We start from the raw sequence: 26,684 nt of genomic DNA, 5'->3' as shown, positions 1-26,684 counted from the left end.
ATGTTTTTCAACTCAATTTTTACTACACCATTAGTTGCACACATATAAGAGATGTGAGAATCTCGGGCCAATTATGAGACCCATATGACCTCAAAACATAATTCTATCTAAAAAAAATATCATAATGATAGTTGTTTACAAAATTATTTATTTTAATTTTTTTATTGTCAAGTGAAAAAGCAACATTGAAGAAGAATGTAGGCATTTTTTTTTCTTTTCTTTTTCCCCCTTTTTTTTTTCTTAATTTAAAATTCAAATAAGATGAAAATAAAATTGTACATTGAAATACTCACTTCTTTGTTTTATCTCATTATTAAATTACATTTCTTTCCATTATTTCCCTTTCGGATTCATGACAACCAAACACGCGCTTTATCCTCAAAATTCAGGTCACTGAAATCACACAACGTAATAAAACTGAAAAACCAAGCATCCTCATTCACATCTCTCGGCAGAGAAAAGGGCCAAGATCGATGGTGAGAGACGAAGACGCAGATGGAGCGAGCTCCCAAATGGAGAAGCAGTGGAGGCTGTACGAGGCCTACAACGAGCTGCACGGTCTGGCGCAGGAGTTCGAGACGCCCTTCGACGCTCCGGCGGTGCTTGTGGTGGGCCACCAGACCGACGGCAAGAGCGCCCTCGTCGAAGCCCTAATGGGCTTCCAATTCAACCACGTCGGCGGCGGCACCAAGACCCGCCGCCCCATCACTCTCCACATGAAGTACGACCCTGACTGTGAAGCCCCTCTTTGCCACCTCCTCTCCGACTCTGACCCCACTGTGCCCCAAGAAATGTCTCTCCAAGAAATTCAGGTATTCTTTTGTTTCACACATTTTAAAGGTATAAAATGCTTGCTCATTTCCTAATAGCTTAAGCAGCTAAGCTTTTGATTGAGTGACTGTTTGCTGTGATATAAACTAAACCTCGTCTGGCAGTTGTCTATTCGTCTTTGTATCTACTATTTTAAGTTTTTGGGTTCACTGGTAGTTTCACATTGACGACAAGTTTGGTTATCATCTAATATGTTAGGCTTCTGGGTTAACTAGTATTGAACATAGGCTATAAGTCTGGTCATTATCTATTATGTAACATTGTATGTTTTGGGTTATCTGGTACTTAAGCATTGGGTACAATATGATCAGTATCTAATATCTTAAGCTTTTGGGTCAATTGGTAGTTTAAGATTGGCTATATGTTTGGCAGTTGAGAGAGCGAGTTACCTAACAGCTTAAACTTTTGTGTTAATGGATAGTTTAACATGATATTGGTTTATCTATAGATTACCCATCTATTTTTCCATTGATGGACAATTTATTTGTCCCTTGTCGATCAGTTGGATAATGTTTCAAGGATTTGGGTTAAGTGTTGGTTTAAAATTAACAACATTTTTGGCAGCAGAAATGAAACTACTTTCTGTTTTGAAATAGGAAAAATGAAAATGATATCGAAAATATGTTTAATAGCAAACTTGACTTAGCTTTAGGTTTTTGGACTAACTCTTACTTTAATATGGTATTCAATTTCTTTATTTCCATTTATTTGTACATTGGTTGGTTGGTCTATTACCTAATAACTTAAGATTTTGAGTTAAAATATTATCAGTCTATTACCTAATAACTTAAGATTTTGAGTTAAATTATCATCAGTCTATCATTTATTCCTTGCCTAATTATTTTCAATTTGTCATTTTCCCATTTTTATTGCCAATTTATTTGTCTATGATCCATTTGTTCATTACTTACTAGCTTAAGGTTTTGGTTTAGTCAATAATTTAACATTGATTAGGAGTTTGGTAACGGAACTAACAACTGTTTTTATAAATAGACAAAATGAAAATGATACAAGAAAATATGAGCCTGTTTGGGAACATTTTGAAAAATAGATCTCAAGAGATAGGTTTTGAGAATAGCTCTTAAAAATAATTCTCAATCGTTTTCAAGAATAAAATTCTATTTAGGAATTCAAATATGAAAAACAGTTTTCTTGGCTTATTCTCCATATAAGTATTACGTAAGTAATTTTCCAATTTTCAATTGTTACTTAGAACACTACACTAAAAAAGTTGAAAACAGCTAAATTTTGTTATAAAAAACAACTTTTTTTTTGAACAAATTCTCAAAAAATTGTTTTCTGTTAGAAGTTTGCCAAATGTGTTTTCTGTTAAGTGCCCTGGAGCTTTGGGTAATGCAGATTTAGCAATAAACATTTTTGGTACCAAGTTCTCAGTTTTATAAAAAAATTCCTGACCTTAATCTAGCTCTCTGTTTTGGTTTCTCTTGGCTACAAATCTCAGATAGTAGTTTGTGAACTGAGTTATAAAGTAGGAGTTTGATGAAACAGTGGTAATTGGGAACAAGCAAATGCCATTTTAATACAACTTACAGTAAGTTATTACATATGAAAATGATTTTCTTGGTACTTAATTTGTTGCATAATTGCCATACATGGGGCAGATATGAATCCATTGATTAGAGCAGTAGGCAAGGGAAACTTCTGTGGACTAATGCCCACCTCTTCTGCTTTAACTGCCTGAATTGCCCAACAAATGCACTTGGTTTTGTTTTGCCATAAATTTTACACTTGCAGCCCTCTTTGCTTCTGAAGGTATAGCTTTGTTAACAAGCAATGTCATCTTGTGGAAGTTCTTACTCCTAGGATAATCACAGGAACCAACATTTAGACAACTTTAAAGAATTATCTTGCCTGTATGAAATACAAGAGTGATGAGGGAGCGCTGTTTTGGGTGCTTTTTGTTTATAATACATGATTGCTTTACTCATAAAATATATATATATATATATGCAAGAGTGATGAGGTTGATACCAGCTGCAATTAAGAGTAGACATCCTTAATGATTATGCTTGCATTGGGTCAAGGTGCATTTAGGTTTTAGCTCTTGACTTTATTTGATTTAATTGATTGGCTGGGTTGCAAGTAATAAGGCAAGGGTATTGTTTTTTGTGTATCCCTCTATTTTTTTTGGCTTTAGGTGCTTTGTATACATTGTGTATACTTTTGTGTGCCCTTCTTTAGGCACTTTTAATACAATTGCTTTTACCTATAAAAAAAAAGTGATCATGCTTGCAATCAAGTGCAATCAACTAGGGTTGCATGCATATTCTTTAAAATGCAACTATCGGCACCCTATTTCTGGAATTGTAGTAACTCGCAATATTCCATCTATAAGCCCCAAAAGTTAAAGCCTTTGCCTTATTAGTTGCTCATTGTTCCTTTACTCATGATATACATCTTTGTAGTGGTGGGTGTTCAAGGGGAGCTCCAAGAGAGGTTCCTTATCACTTTTTAGGAATCTAATAGAGGGAGTTAGGAGAAGAATTCATTGGCATCGTGCATTACTGACCACACTTAAGATGGTTTGAATTGAGAGGAATCTAGGGTTTTTGAGGGTAGATAGAGATGTCCTAAAAAGTTAAGGGATTTTATTCACTCATTGGGTTTTCTTGACCAAAGAGTTTGGTGGTATCCGTCTTAGTTTGATGTTGTTGAACCAGAGGGCTGTTTGCTTTACTACACTAAAAATAGACTTATTTTGGATCAAAAGCCTTTTGCTTTTAACTAGGGTACGTGAAGTCTAACTAATCAAGCCTATGGTATACACTCAAGAAGGTAAAAAAGGAAGAGGAGGGGGCGGGGGGGTGGTTTGGTTTTGAATTGGGTGTCGGTATCTTTTAACAATTTTAAATGCAAATGCCAACGATTATACTAATTTCAAATAAAATAATTAATAATCCTCATAGTTTTACAATTTGATGCTTTAGAATACAAGACAAACTAAGATTGTAGGTGTATTAAGATGGATTAGCAAATGAAGTGGTGCACTATAAAACACAGTTCAACTGTTTGAGATTGCCTTAGGGGAGGGCTGAACTGATTGACCGAGCAATCGACTGGTACTTGTATGCATTTCCTAATTTTGCAAAATATCAAGTTTTGAGCTTTAAAATCTTAAGGGAATCGAATAGATATGCCCCAATATCTTTTAGAAAACCTTTGTAAGTATAAATTTATGAGATTAACTTGGTTTTCTTTGTCATCTAATTTTTAAAGAATTTTATTCACTTTAAAAACCAATTTAGATGAGTTATTTAGAAAGAAAGGTGGATTTTAAAGAATATGCATGCAATCCTAGTTAGTGCACCTCAGTATTACTTACATAGATTCTAAAAATTTGTCTTTGACTTTGATGGATGCTCTATGGTGCTGCATCTTGTTCTCATTAGTCCTTTTGATGGTGTAATATTTGTAAGACTAAAATAAAACACTTAATGCACAATTAGATCACATGTCTTTGTTTTTGTAATAATCAAAATCAACCTTGGGGACACAACTTGGGCTAACAGGGTGTAATTGGGGTCTGGGGTTTTTTTGTCTTTGTGTGAGGGATGTCTTGTCCTTCTTTGTAGCTGATTTTAATTCTTAATATATTCCTTTGTTTTTTATAAAAGAAGCTCATTGGCATAGAATGAATAGTAATGAAGGTGGGTGACTGATGATTGCTTGCATGGAAAATTTTGAGCTCCAAAAATGAAGTTACTGAAACAACTAATGCCATGGGGCTTGTTTAAGCCCAAAGAGAGCTTTCATAATTAGTAACCTCAATAGGATTTAAAGTTTAGTGTACCATGGTGGCCATTGCATTTGTATCTTTTGCTAGACTGTTTTTTTTTTATAGGTAAAGGAAATTCATTAAAAGCCAAAGAGGCTAAAGAAAGAGTATATACGGGGAGTATACCAAGATACAAAGGAGCAAAAGACAAAAGGACAAACAAGCCTGACCCTTACTTGGTAGCTAATCAATCTACAAAATCTATCAAAGAGAAAGTGTGTTACTCTATATACACCCTAGCCCAATTCACAAAAGTGTACAAAAAAATGGATTTAATTTCTTGGTCGTTCCTCTCAACATCGTCGAAGGCCCTCCTATTCATTTCTTCCCAAATGGTCCACATCAAGCAGAGGGGGGCAACTCTCCAAGCTTTCTCCCTTTTCTTGCCCACAAAGGATCCATGCCATCCCAGGAGGTTCCTTTTCATAGAGGAGTGCATCACCTATTGCACCCTAAAAAGGGAGAAGATCAGAAGCCATAACAATCTGGCCTTCTCACAAAACAAAAGAAGGTGATCTGTGGTTTCCTCCTCATTTTTACACAAAAAACACCTGTTGGGGATGCTCCAACCAAATCTCTTCAGGCGATCATTGGTGAGCAGCCTGCTCCAAGCCGCTTCCCAACCAAAGAAGCTAGCCCTAATTGGAACCCAAGGTGTCCAAATAGTTCTGGCCGAGAAGGGGGGTCTAATGCCCCTTGAGAGTGAGCTATAAAAAGACTTGATTGAAAAGGTGTCCCATTCTTAGTTCTCTTTCCATCGGAGAAGTCATCCACACCTTTTCTAATGGTCAAAGGATGAAGCTTGCTTAACAAGCTTCCTACTTCTCCCACCTCCTAATCATTTAGGTGTCTATTAAAACGAAGCCCCCAACTACCCCCAACTCCGTCTTCCTCCTAAGCTTCAGCAACCCAGCCTTCTTTGTTGACGGATAGATTAAACAAGATGGGGAAAACATCTTCCAGAGATTGATTTTCACACCACAAGTCCTTCCAAAACTTCACTCTAGTGCCATCCCCTACGATGAAGTGGGAGTGAGATCGAAAGTTCTCCCAACCATTTCTGATGGCCTTCCAAACCCCCACCCCATAACGGTCTCTTACACCTTTGGAGCACCATCCCCCCTCTTGAAGGTCGTACTTACTAGAGATAATTTGCTTCCATAGGGACTCATTCTCATTAGCAAATCTCCACAACCACTTCCCAAGTAGGGCCTTGTTAAAAATAGCTAGATTGCGAATGCCTAAGCCTCCATCCTTTTTAGTGGCACAAATAACCTTCCAACTCACCAAGTGAGGTCTGTTCTCTAAGGCGCCACCGCCCCATAAGAAATCCCTTTAGATCTTTTCAAGCCTTGCACACATTTTCTTGGGAATCACAAAGAGAGAAAGAAAGTAGGTTGGGAGGCTAGAGAGGGTGCTTTTTAACAAGGTAAGCTGACCACCTTTGGAGAGGTATTGCCTTTTCCAAAGAGACAACCTTTTCCTGAATCTTTCTTCCACTACATCCCACACCCTAGTGGATTTGTAGGGGGCTTCAAGGGGAAGACCCAGGTAGGAGGTGGGTAAGCTCCGAATCTTGCATCCCAAGACCGAGGCGAGAGTCTCCATAGGAATGCCTTCCTCCACTGGGATGGCCTCAGTTTTGCACAGATTAACTTTTAATCTTGAAATCGCCTCAAACCACATGAAGGTCCAGCTAAGATATTGTAACTAATCTGCATTGGCATCACAGAAAATCAAGGTGTCATCGGCAAACAAGAGATGGGACACGACCAGCCCCTCTCTTCCTCTTCTTCCCACTTTGAAGCCAGAAATAAAGCCCCCATTTTTTGCACTTGACAACAGTTGGCTCAGAGCTTCCATGGCAAAAAGGAAAAGATAGGGGGAAAGAGGGTCGCCCTGTCTCAATCCCCTAGAGCTATGAAAGAAGCCCGAAGGGCTCCCATTGATGAGGATCGAGAAGGTAGCCGAAGAGCAGCACCATTTCATCCAATTAATCCATCTATGCCCAAATCCCATCTTGGACATCACATCCATAAGAAAGTCCCAATTGACATGGTCAAAAGCCTTCTCAATATCCATTTTAAGAAGGAGGCCCGACGTGTTGTCTTTCAACCTAGAATCAAGGGCCTCTCTAGCAATTAGAACAATGTCCAGAATCTGTCTCCCATGGACGAAAGCTTGCTGAGAATCAAAAATCACCTCCCCCATCACTAATTTCAGCCTATTAGCAAGGACTTTGGCAAGCAATTTGTACACACTCCCTACCAGGCTGATTGGTTTGAAGTCACTTAAGTCTTCGACCCCCTCTTTTTTAGGAATGAGCAAAAGGAACATGGAATTTAAGCTTCTCTGAAAGGTCCCATGGAGGTAAAACTCCCTAAAGAGTCCCAAAATCTATGATTTGACAACATTTCAACAAAACAACCAAAAGGCCATTGTGAAGCTGTCTGGGCCTAGGGCTTTGTCACCGTAGCAGCTGTTCAAGGCTGTAAAAATTTCTTCCTCAGAAAACATAACTTCTAGGCTGTTGGCCAGGCCTTCTCCCAACTCCTTGAAGTTAAGGCCATTAATACTAGGCCTCCAATCCCCTGATTCTGAGAGGAGGGACTGGTAGGCTCTGTAAACACCTTCTTTTATTTCATCAATAGAAGAGAGAGACACCCCATTCACTCTAATTTTAGACAGGAAGTTCCTCCTTGCCCTAGCATTGACCATTTTGTGGAAATACTTGGTATTTTTATCACATTCTCTTAACCAGATTTCTCTTGACTTCTGTCTCCAAGAAGTTTCTTCCAGAAGAGCCCATTTCTTATAGTCTTCAAGAGCTAGATTTTTAGCCTCCACTTCTCCAGGAGTAAGAGAGTTCTCATTCTCCTTGGCCTCCCAACGCTGTAGGCGGGAGAAGGCCTCTGCTCTATTGAATGAGACATTGCCTACCACCTCCTTATTCCAATTCTTCAAATCCTTCTTAAGCGCTTTGAGTTTCTCAGCAATGCAGTGGCTGCTATAGCCTTCAACAAAATATCCATTCCACCAGCTTCTTACTAGGTCTTTGAAACCTTCTATTTTCAGCCACATATTTTCAAAACGGAAGGGGCTTTTGCCTGAAGAGAAGCCTCCAACTTCTAGAACTATGGGACTGTGATCAGAGACCAGACGAGGAAAAGCAGATTGTGTGATGGCAGAAAAGTGGTCCTCCCATTGGTCCGAAATCAGGAAGCGGTCCAATCTAGAGGTAGCTTGAGAGTTCAAACCCCCTATCCATGTGAAAGGACCTCCAGCTAGGGGAAAATCCCTCAGCCCCAACTCCCCTATCACCTCTGAAAATCTCCTCATTTCAGTTGTGAGACTAGGAGCATTCCTTCTTTCCTTTGGGAATCTTACAGCGTTGAAGTCCCCTCCTATGCACCAAGGGTCCTCCTAAAGGTCACGGATGGCTCCTAGCTCCTCCCGAAAAGATTCCTTTTCGCTGCCAATCACTGGCCCGTACACTTCAGAGAAAATCCAAGACAAGCCATCAACACAGTTTCTAAAACAAACAGAGATGGAGTACCCCCCGCTTTCCACCTCCAAATTTTCCAAGACTCTATTATCCCAAAAGAGAAGGAGGCCTCCTGCCGCGCCCCTAGCATCCACTGAAGCCCAATTAAGAAATCGTCCTACTCCCACACTTTTTACCATTTGCAGAGACATTTCTTTCACCTTTGTCTCCAAAAGGCAAACCAAATTTGGTTTTTGGTTCCTCACCACACCCTTGATCAACTTTCTTTTCTCAATATCATTAAGCCCTCGAACATTCCAACAGAGAAGTTTAATTCTCATTAATCAACTGTAATCAAATCCCAGGAGCTCTGACCGGATTTTTAGTTATCCCTGATGTCCCCCCATAACTAACAGAGCATTCCAATCTTTTTAACTCTCTTTCGAAGCAGGTGGTGCAAGATTTTTTCTTCTTCTGTCTCTTGCAAAGGGTGCTACTTCCAATTCTCAGCTTCAGTTTCTTAAGCAAGGCCAGAATTTCGACTTCATGCCCTTCGACAGGCATTCCCAAGACTTTACTAAAGTGAAACAGTTTGGAAAGCTCCTCTTCTGACCATCCTTCTTCGCATAGGGGAACAAACGACAGATCTCTCTGCTTCGCCACGTCTTTTTCCTGATGAGGACTCGGTGCTTCAGTCAGAACCACTGTCGACCCATCTCTGAACATCATGGATAGGGGATTCGGCGACGCTTCTGCCTCCCTTGGCGTCGATTCCACCGGACCAGAGTAAGATCCCCTTTCCTTCTCAAACCCCGTATCCCAGAATGGAGTAGAAGAAGAAGATGACTCCCCTCTCGAGGAGATTGGAGGTGAAGAGAGCTTACCTTGAGGATTGTGTGCTTCGATGGGGGGGAGGGGGGATGCTCAGTTATAGGCGGCGACGCTTCCATCTGAGGGGTCCCAACGGAGGTAGGAGTAGGAGCGGGGGTTCCTTTCCTCAGGCATGGCGAGCATTTAGGGCTTCCTTGCCCTAAGTCGCTGGAAGGGGCAGCGGCGATGGGCTTAAATGGGTTCCCCAGTGTGGTGGCGTGGGCCTTCCCCAGCCCAGGCCCAAAGTTATTAACACAGGCCAAGCCCGAATGGGCCTTGGCATCCAAACATTGGCTCATCTCCACTTCGCAGGCATGGGAAAGGGGGGCAGCTGCAACGGTCTTGTCCGAGGCAGGGGCACCACTCCCCAAGACCGGCGGGGGCAGCTTTTCAGGCTGAGGAAGAGGGCAGGGTACCCATACTCCCCTCAGCGCGTGAAGGGGCCACCTCTTCTTCCCTAAGCTTCCATGCACCGAGCCCGTGGGAGGGGAGCATAGTGGAGATGCAGGGCTCTTCTTCCCACCAGAGTTGCAGAGCGAAACAAGAGGGACTAGCAACCACCTGCAGCGAACTTGGGTGCTGCCAATGACTATTATCATTTCCCCACAAGACCCCTTGTTTAAAGATAAGATAGCTGTTGAGGGCCGACACCATCATAGACTGCTAGTTACAGTGATTATTGCATTTGTTGATTTGCTCAAATGGCCATGGGGAAAAAAAATCTAACATCTTTTTTCATAGTGTAGAGTATCATTGGGATGTTGAATTGATGGTCACCAACTTTTGAAGTCAAATGGGTGCATATGAAGTTAAGCCTTTAACGTGAATAAAGAATTTCAACATTTTTGTTTTATTTATTTTTTATTTTCATAATGTTTGACTTCTTATATCCATAATGTGGAATAAGATCCATTATTTTTACAGCATAACATTTTTTTTTTAAAGTTTTATGTTGAACTTTGAATGCTGTTGTTGCTCATGTTCTTTTTTTTTTTTCTTTTTTTTTTTCTAAATAAAAATTGATTGTTTCATGCTTTGTGATAGATCAAAACAATTTATTTATGTTATCCTTGCCTAATTAATTCTGATCTTCTGTGATTTCTGTAGGCATATATTGAAGCTGAAAACATGAGGTTGGAACGTGAGCCTTGTCAATTCTCTGCTAAGGAAATAATAATTAGAGTAGAGTACAAATATTGCCCTAACCTAACCATTATAGACACACCAGGGCTTGTTGCTCCTGCTCCAGGTCGAAAAAATCGAGCATTACAGGTCCAGTTTCAAGCCCATTAATGCTATCATTTAATTCACTTCCTTGGAAAATTGGTGGTGAATTTTTTGGTCCTATTCATGGCAGAGTCAAGCTCGTGCAGTGGAGTCCCTAGTGCGTGCTAAAATGCAGCATAAAGAGTTCATAATACTATGCCTAGAGGATTGTAGTGATTGGAGTAATGCAACTACGCGAAGGGTGGTGATGCAGGTAAGTGTCTTTTTAATGCTTTGTGCTGCTTCCCCTTTTTATTGATTTATTTATTTTTCATCTTTCCTTCGACTTTATTTGGTTAGAGAGACGATGGGGCACTGGACAATTAATATCACTGTGATGTGTGACCTTTGACTTGCATTTGGTTTGCAAGAAAGGAAAACTTTCCCAGGGGAGTGCAGGATTATTTGATCCAACGTACCTGCAGTTGCTCTCAACCTGTTTCTGAGGAATGTTGGAGGGAACTTAATACCTTTTTGGGGAAAATGATTTTTCATTTATTAAAGTATTTACATCAAGTTGATCGAAAATGCAGCCAGTGGGATGGGAGATGCTTTTAAATTTTTTGTCACTCTTGCAAATTGCATAGTCTTGAAATTTCTAATTGTTCCCATACAGATTGATCCTGAGCTTTCAAGGACTGTAATTGTCTCGACCAAGCTTGACACTAAAATACCACAGTTTGCACGTGCTTCAGATGTTGAAGTTTTTCTTTCACCACCTGCTTGTACCCTTGATGGGTTCATATTAGGTGACTCACCCTTTTTCACATCTGTGCCTTCTGGTAGAGTTGGTTCTGGACCTGAATCCATTTACAGATCAAATGATGAGTTTAAACAGGTTAATTCATTCTTCAAGCTTTATATTTTCTTTGACATTGATTTCTCATAGTAAAGTTAGGGTTGAGGAAACCCTGCAATATGCTTATGGATGTGTTTAATGTGATTGATTATGGTGTATATTCCTTTCTTCTGACCTTGGATCTGAATGCTACTTTCTCCTCGAACTATTAAGGTAGAGCAAGATGTTTATTTATTTATTTATTTTTATCAGAAAGGTATAGCAAGATGTTGGCTCCACATTTTTAGATTTCCTTTAATCATTCCTTATAATCATATATTTACACCTTAAAACTCTAAAAGCACTTAATGGGATAAATTGAACCTTTATCTTCTTTGAGGCCACTCAGGCACTATATGGGAAATCAAAACTGGTAAATATTCTAAAAAACTCTCATTGCCATCATAGTAACTAGACAAAAGAATAATAATTGTTTATGAAATCTTTTATTGCTCTCTCTAAATGAAGGAATTTGTGTGCTATGTGGCAAGGATACTTCTCAATGAGTTCCATACTCATGGTTCAAAGTATTGGAAGACTGGTATGACTCAGTTGAATTGTATCTATCTTGGCCATAGGCATGATGAGTCCGACATGGAGTCAATTTATGTGATTCAGCAAGGACTCGGTCATGACTAAGATATAAATTGATTGACTTGGTTGATGCCTTTGAGACACAACATCGTAACTCAGATCCAATGAAAATGAAAGAAAGAAAAGCAGAGAATCTTTGCATCGTTTAGAGCTTCCTCACATCAATCGTGAAATAATGCCTCGATCTATGACTAGAAATAAGAAATTGAAAATGGCTTATTTTAAAACAATTATTGACTTTTTACCATCACATTTCTCTTTGTTATTTTCATTTTTTTTGAAGATAAATAATAATTCTTATTTAGCAAGCTAGAATTTCAATACATTTTGATAATACCCATTATCAAAATGAGTATTGGATACAAAAATGGGCATGATAATGTTTTAAGAGTTTTCATTTCTTAATACTGTCATAAACCAGTCCTAATGCTAGTTGTATAACTATGTAAGGAATTTCAAATTTAATAGATGTTTTTTATTAGTTTTTTGAGTCCATCTAGTTTTTATTTTATTTTATTTATTTTTTTATTTTTAGAATTTTGTTGGGCTTTTCCCACCTCGGGACATGTTGAATCAGTGACAACAACCATACTCTTGTTGAACGTGTAATGGACACTGATTCTCACTTCAGTGTTTATGGCATACATGTTTATGGCATTTTTTTTGTTCCCCAAAATGAAGGAATTAATATGCTGTGTGGCAAGGATGCTTCTCAGTGAGTGCAATGCCTGATGTTGGAGATGTGATGGATGCTGACAACTCCATAGATTTTTTTATCCCAAATCTTTTTCTTTACTTTCTTATCATTAACGTCCAGTGTGGGTTTGGATTATATACGTACATAATTAGTATTAGAGTCATTAATCTCTTGTTCTTATGTACATTATGTTATTCATAAAAGTATTAAAATGTAATGCTTATTCAATATAAATTGTTTATGATTTTTTTTTTTTGCTACATTTCTCATAAATAATATATCACACCTTGGACTCTTGAAATTCCTAATTTCTTGCTATATACTTGTGTTGTATTTTGACTCTAGGTGTTTGTATTAAAGGAAAATAGTTGCATTTTCTTTTCTTTATTTTTCTTTTTTCTTTTTCGTAATTTTTTTCTTTGTAGGTTGCTTTCTAGGAAATCGGTTTTCTGTTCTAATAAATGTAGGTTTATTTATGCTGCAGCCATGATTGTTAGTCTTACTTTATTTGCATATTGAAAAAAAAAAAAAAGATTGTTAATCCCTATCAATTATACCAGAGTATCAGGAAGTCATAGCAAAATTGCTTTTTAGAATTTTCTGCCCCTTTTTCTGCTACTTATATTAATACTGGAGTGAATTAAAGTTGGATTGGAGGAAGTTGCAATTGTAAAATTGAGCTGTAGTTATCTTAGGATTGGGACCATGACATTCAGTTTATATATATTAATGTTTTTCTCTGTTGTTTTATTTCTATGTATATTTCAGAACTTCATTGGCTTGTTTTTTGTACTTCTTAGTGCAGGCCATTTTATTAAGAGAGATGGAAGACATTGCATCTTTAGAAGAGAAGTTGGGTCGGTTATTGTCAGAGCAAGAAAGAAGTAGAATAGGTGTAAGCAAACTTAGACTATTTTTGGAAGAATTGCTGCAGAAAAGGTAACCAGGTTTTAATTTTTAATCTGATTAGAATTCATTGTTAGTTTTCATATTACCAAAAAATCTAAAAGGGTTATGGTTGGAAGGTATATGGATAGCGTCCCATTGATCATTCCACTTCTTGAAAAAGAATACCGGGGCACAACAAGAAAGCTAAATGACTTAAATCGAGAACTCAGGTCAGTAGTCCATTTCAACAAATTGCACGATTTTTGAGAGAGTTTACATGGAGATATAACTTGTTGCCTTTTAATTTTTTTTTTTATTTAAATTCTAAATGGTTAAATGTCTATTTACAAAGAAGAAACATAGAATAGAAGAAGAAGAAGAAGAAGAGAGATCAATCAACCCTCACTCTGACAATTTCTTCTTTATATACAAGGGGAATTGAGAGAAGCATACAGATATAATCTTGCTGTTGTTAACATAATGTCAAATTGTTGGACCAATCTACCTTTGCAACAGTAAGCTGTAGACCTTTTTGTTTGATGAGATAGTAAGACGTTAGCCCCTTAAGGCATGCACTCATCACACTTGAAATTCTAGTGGAGGGATTTGGTGTCGGTTGTAGATATACTCAGGCTAAGAGCATGGATTACAACAGAAATGTAGTTATACATTATACCTGCCACAAAACAATAATAAATTGTCCCAGCCGTGGGAGGCTCAACAAACCGAAGGAAACCCCGTTTGGGCAAACCTGGCTTTGAACTGACATCATCAAACACAAATTCTACATACCATCACACATACAACACTCCAACTGCTAAAATGGTGCTCTGAAAATTGGAAGGCTAATCTTGTGGGATCACAGTAAACTAAAGTGCAGAGACCACTACACAAGAAAAAACTGGATTTATGTGGTTTGGAAACATTTTGTAAATCCACTGAGGAGAGACAAATCAACTAAACTATCAACAATAAGAAAGAGTACAAAATTCTTGGCTGCCTCTCCAACTCTTTATATTGTGCTACAGTATGAGGATGAAATTTTTTTCAAAACTAGAAGTCTAGATCCTATCTGAAAAATTCAAAATTTATGCCCAAAAGTTTTGCCTTGTTGGCACTTTCCTTGGAACCCTCATATGAGCCCTGTTAGGTAACTTTCATGGGCTTTAGCCTATTGGCTCTCTCCTTTACTTCCCTTGGTCCTTGAAGTGTACTAAATGCAAGATACCCCACAACAACTAATGAATCAGCCACTGGAAATTAAAAAATTCAGACCTGGTAGATTCGTTGAATCAGCTGACATAGAACTCTAAAATATGAACCAACTATTCTCCATCTCTCAGTCAACCACCTGAGCATTGATCTCAAGCCAAGTCCAACCTTGGATGTGCCAGCTGACCAAGATAGGGGGCTTTATTACAGGCAGAACGTCAGATTGGAGAGAAACCTGGTCCTTTTCCTTCTCAATGGCCTAAAAAATTGGGGAGAAACTATAAAGAACCAGCTTAGTGGATGATTCTTCAACAACCGCATGAATCAAGACTTGGTCTGGGAGACACTAATAGGGATCCATTATGTGTCCAAGGCCTTAACTCCTGCCCCTCATCCTCCCTGCATGCATTCAAAAATTTAGATTTGGTCCAAGTTACAATCCTCTAGATCACCAGCAGGATTACACAACCTACAGAGAAGGAATAATTTTTATTTCTTATTTTTTAACATAAGAGGGAGTAAGGAGAGATACAAATATAATTGGATTTTTTTTTTTCTTTTCAGTAATAACAGATGTATGCACCCTCTCAAAAGAGTTGGTCTTGTGGGTGGAGTCAGTCAGGGTGGTAGTCACCTGTTCTAGTTTTCTATTTGGCATTGTTTTTTGTCATATTTGTCAAGTTATTTATTCTTTCTTCATTGAATTTTGTTTAATGATTGGTCTATCTATTTGTTTCTCTTATGCAGCACTTTGGATGAAGCAAAGCTAAAGGAAAAAGGAAGAACTTTTCATGATCTGTTCCTGACCAAGGTTTCTTTTAATTTCTGTTCCTTACAGATTTTCAGTTTGATACTCTATTATTGAATTGTTTAACTCAACAATATATTCGATTTTATTTGGTGATCATAAATTGTATGAACCTATCAGTCTTTGTTACTCAAACATAGAAATCCTTGGAGGAAAATTTTCGTGCAAACTAGCCTGGGCACATGTGCTAAATCCATGCTTTTATTAGAAGCTACACTTTATTTCTGTTCTCTGTTTTTTCTTTTTCAACGGTCTGGTTTTATGAGGGTTTCAAGACTATTACTCCTGTTGACTTGTTCTGACTAAAATTTGGTTTACTACTCAGTTGTCATTGCTACTGAAAGGGACAGTTGTTGCGCCTCCGGAAAAATTTGGTAAGCCATCTAGATATTTGCATTGTACAGTCAAGCGTATGGTAGATATTTTTGTATGTTATTCTTATTTTTCAGCCGTATGAACTGTTTTTTTCTTTCATTCATTTGTTGTTTATTTATTTCTATTATTGTTACAGGCTGTTTGGTCAGATTGTGAATAGGTTTTCTGTCTTTGGCAGGGGAAACACTGCAGGATGAAAGGGTTAATGGAGGAGCATTTGTTGGCACTGATGGTCTTCAGTTCCCACAAAAGCTGATACCTGTAAGGCTGTAAGCATTAGAAGTGTGTGGACATGGGCATTCCATGACTAGACTAATTTATTGTGCATGGCTCCCAGCTTGCTGAGCATTCTAGGATGCCTTTCTTTATCCACATTTTTGTTCCTTGCAGTATTTGTTTTTTTTTTTTTTTTATTATCTTCTTCCTATAACTTCTGCAACATCTTAGTTTGCCAATTGACAATTGATCAAGCCACATGGCCTGAGATAATCGGCTTCAATTTTTTTTGTGGTAAAATTTTATACCAGACCATTATTATTAAAATTTATCATTTTCTGATGCTCTAGGCACATACTAACTCTAAGCTTTCCTATTCATTGTTTGTTTACATTTAAATAGAGTAGCATACAGAAAGAGTGTGGTTTTACTTTTTATTTTGTAGAATGCGGGGATGCGTCTTTATGGGGGTGCACAATATCATCGTGCAATGGCTGAATTCCGTTTTGTGGTTGGAGGAATCAAATGTCCTCCAATTACAAGGGAAGAAATTGTTAATGCATGTGGGGTTGAAGATATTCATGATGGAACAAACTATTCAAGGTATCCATGGACCTCAAGCTTAATCAAAACTTTGTAACAACTTCTTATCGTAATAGCATTGCTTTATTTCTAATTTTCCTTGTCTCCTATTTTTTTCCTGAAAAATTAGAACTGCTTGTGTGATAGCTGTTGCAAAGGCTCGAGATACATTTGAACCTTTTCTTCATCAGGTGAGTTGTATCTGTAGTCCATATTGGCCCTTGATTGGATCTCCTTTTGAGCAGATTGTGAATTGACTACTTTGTTTTAAATCTACAATTGTTGTTGGCAGCTTAACATTGTTGAGTTACACTAAATAATTGGTTCTAATTGTGTACATCTTGAGACTTATTTAGTTTTTGTTGGAGGCATCTCCTCATACTTTTTCTGGATTTTGAACACTTTGGATCACAAATATATGCTATGTGGAAATATGAAATATTTGTTTATTTGATATTTGAGGAGATTAGTCTCTTATTGCAAAAGGCATAGAAATATTGGATGATTTTGTTTGATTTAGTTGTTCAAATGAGTTATATGGCATTCCAAATAGATGAGCCATGCCAACCATGCCAACCAATTGAAGTGGTCCTTCTGGCACTTTTTAAGTTCTGATCCAATCAGGTTTTGGGAAATGCAAAAAATCAAGTGTTATGCTGTTGAGAACTAATAGTGCAAACTGTCATTTTTTATTTCTTCTCTGGGGTTTGCCTTGATGGATGATACCCTTACTTTAGTTTTAGAAATTACGCCCCCTCCCTCAAGGTTTTAGTGAAACAACATGATCACTTCTGTATAATTGTAGTTGATTTGATGGATGGAATACACTGACATACACTAATAGTTTTTGTTTGTCTTTTCTTTTCCTTTTTTTTTTTTAATTGAAAAAGCCCATACTACTTTTCCATTCATCTTCTTTATAGGAAAACCCAACACCCAAACAAATCCTGATTGTTGAAACAAACCTTGACCCAACACCTTCTTCAGCTCACAAATTCATCTCCATCTTAATCTCCTCCTCATCCCTATTCACTTTTTCTTCCCTTATATTTTAACTGCGAGCACCTTAAACCCCATGTCCAACAAGCGCTAATAGGAATATGGAATAGAAGTGGGCAAGCTAATTGTCTGATGCCAACACCATAGATCTTCCAATGGCTTTAAAACCTTTCCTTCATAGTGAATTCCCCCTAGTTACATCTATTCAATTAAATTCTGGATTATTCCAAAGAGATGAACTTTTTAAAGATTCAAAACCCATATTTTTAGATGAAAGAACATGAAATAAATTCAATCTATTTAAGACTTATTCTTGGGTGAGTCAATTGTGAATTGCTTTTTATAGAATGCCTAATGACTTCTGTATCTTCTATGTGAAAATGTTCACTTTTCTTAAGTTCTGGAAGTCAACTTCATAGATGTCATTGCCAGAGTTGGCAATGAGGAATTCCTCTCACTGTCCAAAGTCGTGGCTCAGTTTCCCACCCAGAGCCCCAATGCATGGGTCCTTCTTGATTGGATTCTGTGTCTTTGTGCCGGCTTTTCTATCTCAGGTGCTCTCTCCAGGCCTTTGATGATGAACTGGAGGGGTCACACAGTGTTGAACCCCTATGCAAGTTCCTTGGAATCCAGGTGGAGGCTCAGTTGGTGCTCTGATTTTGTTGCATCATGATAAGGTCTTCATCTAGACCTGGTACTCTGTAATTAGTTTTTATCTTTGCCCATTTTTTTTTTAAGTTTTAGAGGAATGGGAGTGGAATCTTCTGGGGAAAATGGAGGTTTTGTTTTTTCAGGAAACAAATTGAAAATTGGGTTAAAAAATTTCCCAAGGTAAATACTTTTTGTATTTTGCAAAATAATTACTACATTATGATTTCTTGGCCATAAAGGTTTGTTAAGTTGCAAACAGTGGCTATGGGGTTGATTTGCTGATGCAATTTGCAAACCTATCTATAGAGCTGATAAGAAAATTTATTTTCTAGATGCCTCAGCATTAATGCGATTTCTTTTTTGGGACAGCCATGGTGCCATAGCTATATGTGTTGCCATGGTTGCTTTGTGTTTCTTTTATTTTCTTTTGAGAGGCAGCCAGGGCTGTGCTTTGTGCTCAGAGCATGATAAGCCATGGCCATGCTTTGTGTGCACAGCATGGTGGCCATGGCTATGCTTAGTTAAATAATTAATTAATTTTGCTTTAGTTTCATAATTAATTAACTTTGGTTGTGCTTAATTAAATTGTGTGATGAGACAACTTTTTAGCTGGGCTTAAGTTCCTTTATTGTTTAATTTGGTATGCTTTTCAATTATTGGTAGGAACCCTTCCATATTTCTGCTGCTGTTTTCAGATATCAGGCTCATGCTAAATATTTGTCAAACTCAGTCAAGTTGATGCTCCTGTCTGGCATAATTGATTTCTATCAGTCCAAATTATCTTCAAAAAGATGTTTGTCATTTTCCCCTTTTTCTTCTACTACTTATGTTCATGTTTATAACATTGGCTATGACGTTCCCAATAGATAGTATTGTTCTTCTAATACCTTGATCCATGCTGTTGGTTTTTCCCATGATTACAAAAAAAAAAAAAAAAAAAGTTGTAATTAGTTTCTTCTTGGAGATGTTAGCAAAAACTAAGGTTACTCTTTTCCTGGTACAGTTGGGCTGTCGGTTGTTGCACATATTGAAAAGGTTGCTTCCAATCTCTGTCTTTCTTCTTCAGGTATGAGATTAGTCATCTCTTAGACTGGTAATCTTTTTTCCTTTTGCATATAAAACTTTCTGAATATTATGCATCTAATTTCTGGTAATTTTTTTGGGGTTACTTATCCTTCCTTTACTTGACTGGTTTCCAATAGAAAGATGGTGAATATCTAAGTGGCCATGAGGTGTTTCTCCGGCGTGTTGCTTCGGCCTTCAACAATTTTGCTGAATCCACTGAAAGAGAATGCCATGAAAAGTATATATCCTGCCTTGATTCCCATCAATTTTTTAAATTATTGATCCTTCCTATGACTATGATACAAGCAGGTCAAATTTATATGTGCTTATTGGTTTAAGTTTGAAACTTTCATGGTGCTGTTCATCCAATTGAATAATCAACTTCTGCTGATTATGGATGGTGGCTACTCTTGGAGTAAAACATCAAAATATCCATTGGTGACAGTTGCCCATAACAGTTCAAAATATCCATTGGCCCCACATCCATAAGGGGAGAGACAACTGTAAATAGATGAGGAAAGCAGCAATAGGAGAGACACAAAGCTATAAATAGATGGGGATGGTAGCAGTAGGACTTAACCTTGAGACCTCAAATCAGCAGAACTGGATAATATGTGGGGCAATAAGATAGATGGTAGGAGAGATTCGAACTTGGGATCTCTAGTTAACCTGAGCTTTAACACTATGTCAAACTACCGACTTTCTTAGAAGCTTATGTTGTTAGGATATGGGTCTACAATGTATATTAGGCTATCAGAGCTAATATTTTGTAGTGATAGGAAAAGTTTTGGCAAAATTAAGAAATCAAAATGGACTTTCACAGTTAGGTTTTAGTAGATACAAAAATCCTTATGTAATTGGGAATTTCACCAAAATATTGGTGGGGGGCGTGCGCAGGGGGAGGGAGCGCTTGGGATTTGAACCTGGCCCTCAGGTGTGAAAAGCCTGCACCTTAACCATCAGGTTAGTTTGACCCTTGTTATAATATATGTATATAACAGGTTTTTTGAATTGACAAATTGACCAATCTTCATTCTACAAAATAAAATATTAAAAATAAAAATTTTGTGAATAAACTAATTTTAATTATTTTATCTTTAAATTTGAATAAAGTGATCATTCAAAATGTAAAGATTGATAATCTTCTTACTAAGCCTTTTTTTCTATCTTATCGTAATAATTAAATGCAAAAGAAAGCATAAATTTATAAATAAAATTATAAACATTGTTAAACAAAAATCACACACACACACATATAGTTTCTTTTATATTTTTAAATATATATAAACCAGATATATCACCATTTTAGTATTAAATGTGTTTCCAAGTATTGTATATTATTGTCCAAGGTTGAATATTTGTCATATAGTCTTTTTGAAAATAACTTGCATAAGTGTATTATTACTTATTTGATCATTTCTTGCATTTTTTTCCCAATATTTCTATGAGTTTTGATCAATGCCCAACTCACTCATATTTTGTTCAAATTTTACTCCGATATTTTTTGTATTTTACATAAAATCCAACCACCGATATTTTAGTAAATTTCCAATATTTTAATCCTTGAACTCCACAAATGATAACCATATATCTGAACTAGACAAGTTAATGGGAAAAACTACTTTCTTATGGGATATGTACTAAGTTATTATCGTCCAAAATAAACTTTATAATCTTTTCCTACATAAGTTGCAGAGATTCCAGGTTCTATTCTATATATAACCTGTTATAATTGTGTACAACATAGAGTTTTTTGGAAAAGTTTAAGCTATTGTAGTACCATTATCTAGTTTAGAAGAATATGTAGCATGAGAATCTTGTTCTGCTAATTCTTTGAAGTTATTTATTTCCTCAGAAAAGATATGGAATTTGGTGTTTGGATGCCGGAAAAAGTGTAGAAGGCTTTCTAAGCATTCAGAATTTCATATTTGCTAAAATATAAAGTACGATTTCTTCATAAGGAAAGATGCAGCACATGATGGTTTGTACTTCATTCTCTCTACTTGCAAGTAAATAACAGGTTGACTAGTTGCCTCAAAGTACAATTTTATTTCTGCTTGAACTTAGGTTATTCTGGATATCTGCTGGAATAAAATGTTGAAAGTTAGTTTATTTTGTGTATTAAAACCTTAAAAAAAATATTAATGTTAACCCATTTTCCGCCTTTTGTGTTTGTGTCGCTTCAATTGTCGATGATAAAAAATATCAGCCTTGTCATGATTTGTGAAGAAAAGAGAACATCAAAATTGTTATTTCTTTCTCTGCAAACATTACTAGATTGTATACTTGTGTTTGGGATGGTCAGCAATTCTTGCAAGCTTCTTCATTCTTGTGTGCATCTATTGCTTGCCAACTATTATTTTTAACTCATTAAGCTTTGTACTGATGTATACTCACTTAGTAATATCATTGCAGATGCATGGAAGACTTAGTGAGCACCACCCGTTATGTCACTTGGTCTCTCCACAATAAGGTTATAAGCAATTCCAGTTTGTCTTGCATCCCATTTGAAATTGGTCTGTTCTGTTTAGGTCTATTCTGTTCAGCATTTGAAAGGAAACTGGTATGTTTAATGTATCAGTTTGTTTTCTGTATCTCAACAAATGGCATGTTACATTCTGTTGTCATTTTGGGTAAGGGTCTAAGCTATACAGCATCTCTATTCTTATCCATTCAGCAGTCCTCTTCAAAAGGATGTATTTGTGCCCTCAAATAGCCTAGGAAACAGGATTGTTCCTTCTGAGTTTCAGAACTCCTTTTAGACTGAAACATGTTCATCATTGTTTACCTTTTTGGTTAACTGCCTTGCTGTGCTCATGGGACTTCTCATGTGATGTCAAATTGTAGAATCGGGCTGGACTACGTCAATTCTTAGACTCATTTGGTGGAACAGAACAGTCTGCGGCAAGTGGTAATTCTATATCTGCTGGTCTTGCTCAGGAGTCATCTTTTGGGTCTGTTACAAATGACAAGCAGGACATTAAGCCAAAGGCAGATGTGAAACTAAGTCATTTGGCATCAGGCATTGACTCAGCAACTTGTGCTCAGACAACAGAAACAAGGCTGGCTGATCTTTTAGATAACACCCTTTGGAATCGAAGGCTTGCTCCTTCATCTGAAAGGATTGTATATGCTTTGGTACAACAGATATTCCATGGCATAAGAGAATATTTCTTGGCATCTGCAGAACTTAAGGTTTGTGCATATGTTTGCTGGTTCTCAATGAATCTTAGTGCTGTTGGTTTTCTTGGGCGAGAATACCTACCTATTGATGGATATTTCAAGCATGGTGCTGAAGGTTTTCCTTGCATTATTTTTTTCCTATTTAAAATTTAATTTAAATTTTTTTTTTTTTTTTTCATCTTGCAGTTTCTTTTCAAGGTTTTTCTTCACTTTGTTAGGGGTAATGTTGATCATACATGATGAGTTACAAAATTTCTGGTCAATCATATGCATGAGAAAAAAATTATGTTGTTTGTTTGGTATTTTCCTTCTTTTGTTTTGTTTTTGTTTTACCTTTTTCTTTGTTTTTCTGACTTTGTTATATTTTTGTCCACATCACCTTTTTCTTTTGCTTTTCTGTTTTCTTGCTTGCTCATTTTGACATTTATGTTTTTGCAGTTCAACTGTTTTCTTCTAATGCCAGTTGTAGACAAGTTGCCTGCACTCCTCCGGGAGGACCTTGAATCTGCTTTTGAAGATGATTTAGATAATGTTTTTGACATCACCAACCTGCGACACTCATTAGGAGTGCGAAAGCGAGATACAGAGATTGAGCTGAAACGGGTACTCTTTCTATGCTGTTTCTCCACTCTCTTCTGTTTCCTTCTTTTTCCTCTTATAACAATCTCAATCTCGGCAATTTCTCTCTTGTTTTGTCGAACTTGCTGGTGGGTTTGCAGATACAGAGGCTTAAGGAGAAATTCAGACAGATACATGAGCAGCTTTGTTTGCATCAGGTTATGTCTAAGTTGCCACCAGTTTCTGTATCACATTAGGGTTTCTTTTTAATGAATCTTTTCTTCTCAACTGAATCCTGATTGGTAACCATCTGCAAGCGATCTTGGAGATATCATGAGTGACAAACATTTCTCGGTTCCAACCAGTTTCCATTTCTTTTATGTTCTATACTTTATTTGTTATCTCAGCATGTTGTCCTTGTTGTTCCTTGTTACAAGTCTATGAGGGATATTATCATATAATGGTCACTCTTCTAATGAGTAAGCTTTCCTCAAACCAGTGTATTCAATTTAAAAATCTTCTTTTGGGTATTTATCTGCATGAAATTTTAAATCCTGGCCTTGTGCTATAAAACTGCAAGTTTGCACATGTCCAACTATATATCAGTCTGACCTTGGGCCAGCTTGGATTGAATTTTCTAGGAATAGGGTTGGTCCAATGAAGAGTCCCAATGCAACCCAAGATTGTGACGGTTGAGCTAGGCTGCTTAAACTGCCTCTCGATATTTTCTTGTCATTCCTGAAAGATTTTGGAGTTGGGGGAAAGGATGATGTCAAAAGAAATCCCATCTTCAGTTCTATTAACAATTTACTTCTTTAGGAGGGGAATTATTGTTTTTTGGGAAAATTTCAAATAAAAAAAAATTCTCTCAATCTCTTATTTTTCTATGTTAACTCTGTTTTCCTGTAATCTTATAGTAGGGTAACATGCACTTCTGGCTTCTCAACCCTCTATAATATCTTAGTAACCTACTATAGTTTCTAGGCAACTATGGAATTCCTGGGCCTTATTAAAATGCGACTTGAGTTTTGCAAGAATTGTTGTCTTGATCTTGTAAGCAGCTCAAATTTCTACCTTTGTGGGTGGTCTTGTCACCTCATTTTTCATGAGGTGTACAATAATCAATTATATAATCAAATTATAAAGTATGGTATTGCTGGCATTGTATTGTTATATGTGTGTTAAATAGAGAAATAAATGTATACCAAAAAATAAAAATAAAAAATGAATGAGAAATTTGTTCTCTGCTTTTCTTCATCACTTAATGTCTGATGATATGGAAGCATCAAAATCTTTCTAGTGTTAGTGGATTGGGGTCTGGCTTGTTGGTGGGTTGCAGGTGTGACAATAGTACCCCTGAAACAGAAATTTATTTTCAAACTGTGGACATGGCTGAGGTTGTAGGTCACATATATTTAGTATTTGAGCTATGATACCTGGATTCTTCAATTTTATCCAACATACTGTCGTTGACACACGAAATAACATGAGTGTGGGTATGGAATCCTTGTCTGACACTTCTATTTACTTTGGGACACGACTGTTTGATTTTTTCATTAATATTCTTTTATTCTTTCAGCTTTTTTAGTAATAATTACATTAGAGGAAAAGAAGAGTTAGCTGAAAATTGAATTTTTGTAAGAATATTTAAGGATAAGAAGAAAAAAAAGGGATTAGAGGGAAAAGATGGGTGCTTTTAAAAATGACATCTTCACTTTCAATTTAGTTTTAATTGATTTTTTTTTAAGTATTTCATATTCCAGGACCTGTACCTGTTTTTTGGATCCTTTTTAACCAAAAGTCCCAATGTCCTACAATTTGAGTTGTGAAGGATCAGACACTTGGATGCATACCTGCATCTGACACTCATACCTGAACCCATGCAACATAGATGCTGAGGGTATAACTTTGCTCTTCATTGAGATTGTAAGCTGCATGTATTTAGCATGCATGCACTACAAAAATCATGTAGAACGAAACAAAATTGAAGTGTCACATAGCTAGTATGAAAAATGGGAAAATATTCAATTACTTTACTAGAAGTTTCTAGAAGCTTTAGGCACAAACATGCTGAGCATGCCTATCTCAGTGATTTGATTAGTGAACTAAACATAACAACAGTGCAATCTTTGTTCTAAATGAGGGCATTAGGCCACTTAAGGTAGTAGCATGCTTAAACAATTTGAACTAGAGGAATACCCAGTAAGTATGCCTTGTTATTGGAGAAAAACTCGAACAACAACGTGGTTACAATGCATTGGGTAATGTCACCATGTTACCAGACCAAGTATGCATATTGGGTATGTTAAGTGAGTTTTCAGTGTGAAAATTTACCCATTTAGAGAAATTACAGAACTTTGAGAACAAATACAGAGCATGTGAACTGTCTTATGAACTTAATGATTGAGTTTTAAACCATTTTGCCTATACAAACTCAGAGTTCTATGCAATATAAGGACAAGAGAATGTTTGTTGTGCTTGTGGCTTCCAAAATACCCATTGTTCAGCATTTTATCTTCAACACTATATTCTTGGTTGTATTGTGTTGTGTAGACTGTTTGTGTGTGTATATGAGTAAAAATAGGTATTGCTAGAACACAGTGCAGAAATGAAGATTCCCTTAATTGAATGAAATAGAGCTGATCCTAGATGATCGAAAAACTTGTCTTTTTGTCAGTTTACAGTGGTTATGACCATAAAATTATCATTGTCTAATAGACGTTCTTTTAATGAATCTTGATCAAAATCTTTTGTATAACTCTTATGCTGTTAGGGTATGGGCCTAAATGTTAAGGGTAACACCCTCCCTCACTTGCTGTCCTATACCTGCATGTAGAGTGACATATAAAGCAGCAGTAGCTCATAAATAGATGGGAATAGTAGTAGGTGAGGTTTGTACTCAAGACCTCTGGGTGACCATGACTTTAATACCATCTTAGTTAGGAAGTCTACTAAATTATTTAAACTCTACTAAATTATTTAACCATAGCTTTGACATGTTAAATTACTAAAAATGTATATTACACTCTTTACATATTGTTCATTTATTTTTCCCTCTCTTTTGTTTCCTGGTCTTTTTGACAATGCATTTGTCATTTTTTAAGGAGTGCTTTTCTTGGTGTTTGTTTTTTCTTATCTGAGTATCCTTCTTTTCTTCTCTCTCTCTCTCTTTTTTTTTTTTGTGTTCCAGCTTAATAAACTATTCTTCCATTTTCCTGGTTGGTATAATTTCCAAATGATTTAAATTTAAATTTAAATATATTCTCGAGTATATTCCACTCAAAGTTATTGTTCACTTATTCTTAGATTCCTTTGAAAATCCTTCCACTTTGCAATTATAGAGATCGTTATAATGCTATAATTTTTCATTGAGCATTTTCCTACCAAAAATTCTTCTTGTCATCTTCTTACATTTCTTCAGAAGCTCATTAGCCAATATTTAGGTTGTTATTATTCAACATGACCTTGGAAATGATATTTTTTTGGGGAAAGAAAATCTTGATGGCTTTTCCCCATTTTCTTTAAGTTTGTTTTAGTTGACGTAGGAATTTTTTTTTTTTTCCTTTTTAAAAGTCTGTGCTATACTGACGTTCTTTCAAGCTGTTTTTATTTTTTATTTCCCTCTGAATTCCATTTTTCATGTCCTAAATATGTTGAAATTTTATTTGGAAGAGAATTGTTCGTATGAATGTTGGTAAATTGAATGAGAACTCAATTCTTCAAAAATCTCCTCCTTGATGTGATTTTTTCTTTCCTTAAATTATATCGAAT

General features: G+C 36.7%; 1 protein-coding gene across 1 annotated transcript; it reads left to right on the top strand.

Annotated features, from left to right (window-relative positions):
* The first annotated feature begins 346 nt into the window (after window positions 1-346).
* LOC100253726 (dynamin-like protein ARC5) lies at window positions 347-23,443 on the top strand. Its single transcript, XM_002266693.5, has 17 exons — window positions 347-812; window positions 10,089-10,253; window positions 10,339-10,461; window positions 10,864-11,085; window positions 13,182-13,315; window positions 13,402-13,494; window positions 15,224-15,287; window positions 15,610-15,658; window positions 15,838-15,920; window positions 16,321-16,478; window positions 16,588-16,648; window positions 19,111-19,173; window positions 19,310-19,410; window positions 21,588-21,645; window positions 22,020-22,367; window positions 22,794-22,958; window positions 23,075-23,443. The coding sequence occupies exons 1-17, from the start codon at window positions 474-476 to the stop codon at window positions 23,168-23,170; spliced, it is 2,322 nt and encodes a 773-aa protein (XP_002266729.1). The 5' UTR covers window positions 347-473; the 3' UTR covers window positions 23,171-23,443.
* The last annotated feature ends 3,241 nt before the right edge of the window (window positions 23,444-26,684 follow it).

The sequence above is a fragment of the Vitis vinifera genome, chromosome 12, assembly GCF_030704535.1.
Source record: "Vitis vinifera cultivar Pinot Noir 40024 chromosome 12, ASM3070453v1".
Taxonomy (NCBI): Eukaryota; Viridiplantae; Streptophyta; class Magnoliopsida; order Vitales; family Vitaceae; genus Vitis; species Vitis vinifera.
Note: the sequence above shows the minus strand (reverse complement) of the source record. Positions and strands in the feature narration are given on the sequence as shown.

Coding starts and splice junctions, on each gene's coding strand:
- LOC100253726 (XM_002266693.5), top strand. CDS start 474: ATGGTGAGAGACGAAGACGCAGATGGAGCGAGCTCCCAAATGGAGAAG. Junction 11,086..13,181: donor CAAATGATGAGTTTAAACAG/GTTAATTCATTC, acceptor TTCTTAGTGCAG/GCCATTTTATTAAGAGAGAT. Junction 15,288..15,609: donor ATGATCTGTTCCTGACCAAG/GTTTCTTTTAAT, acceptor TTTACTACTCAG/TTGTCATTGCTACTGAAAGG.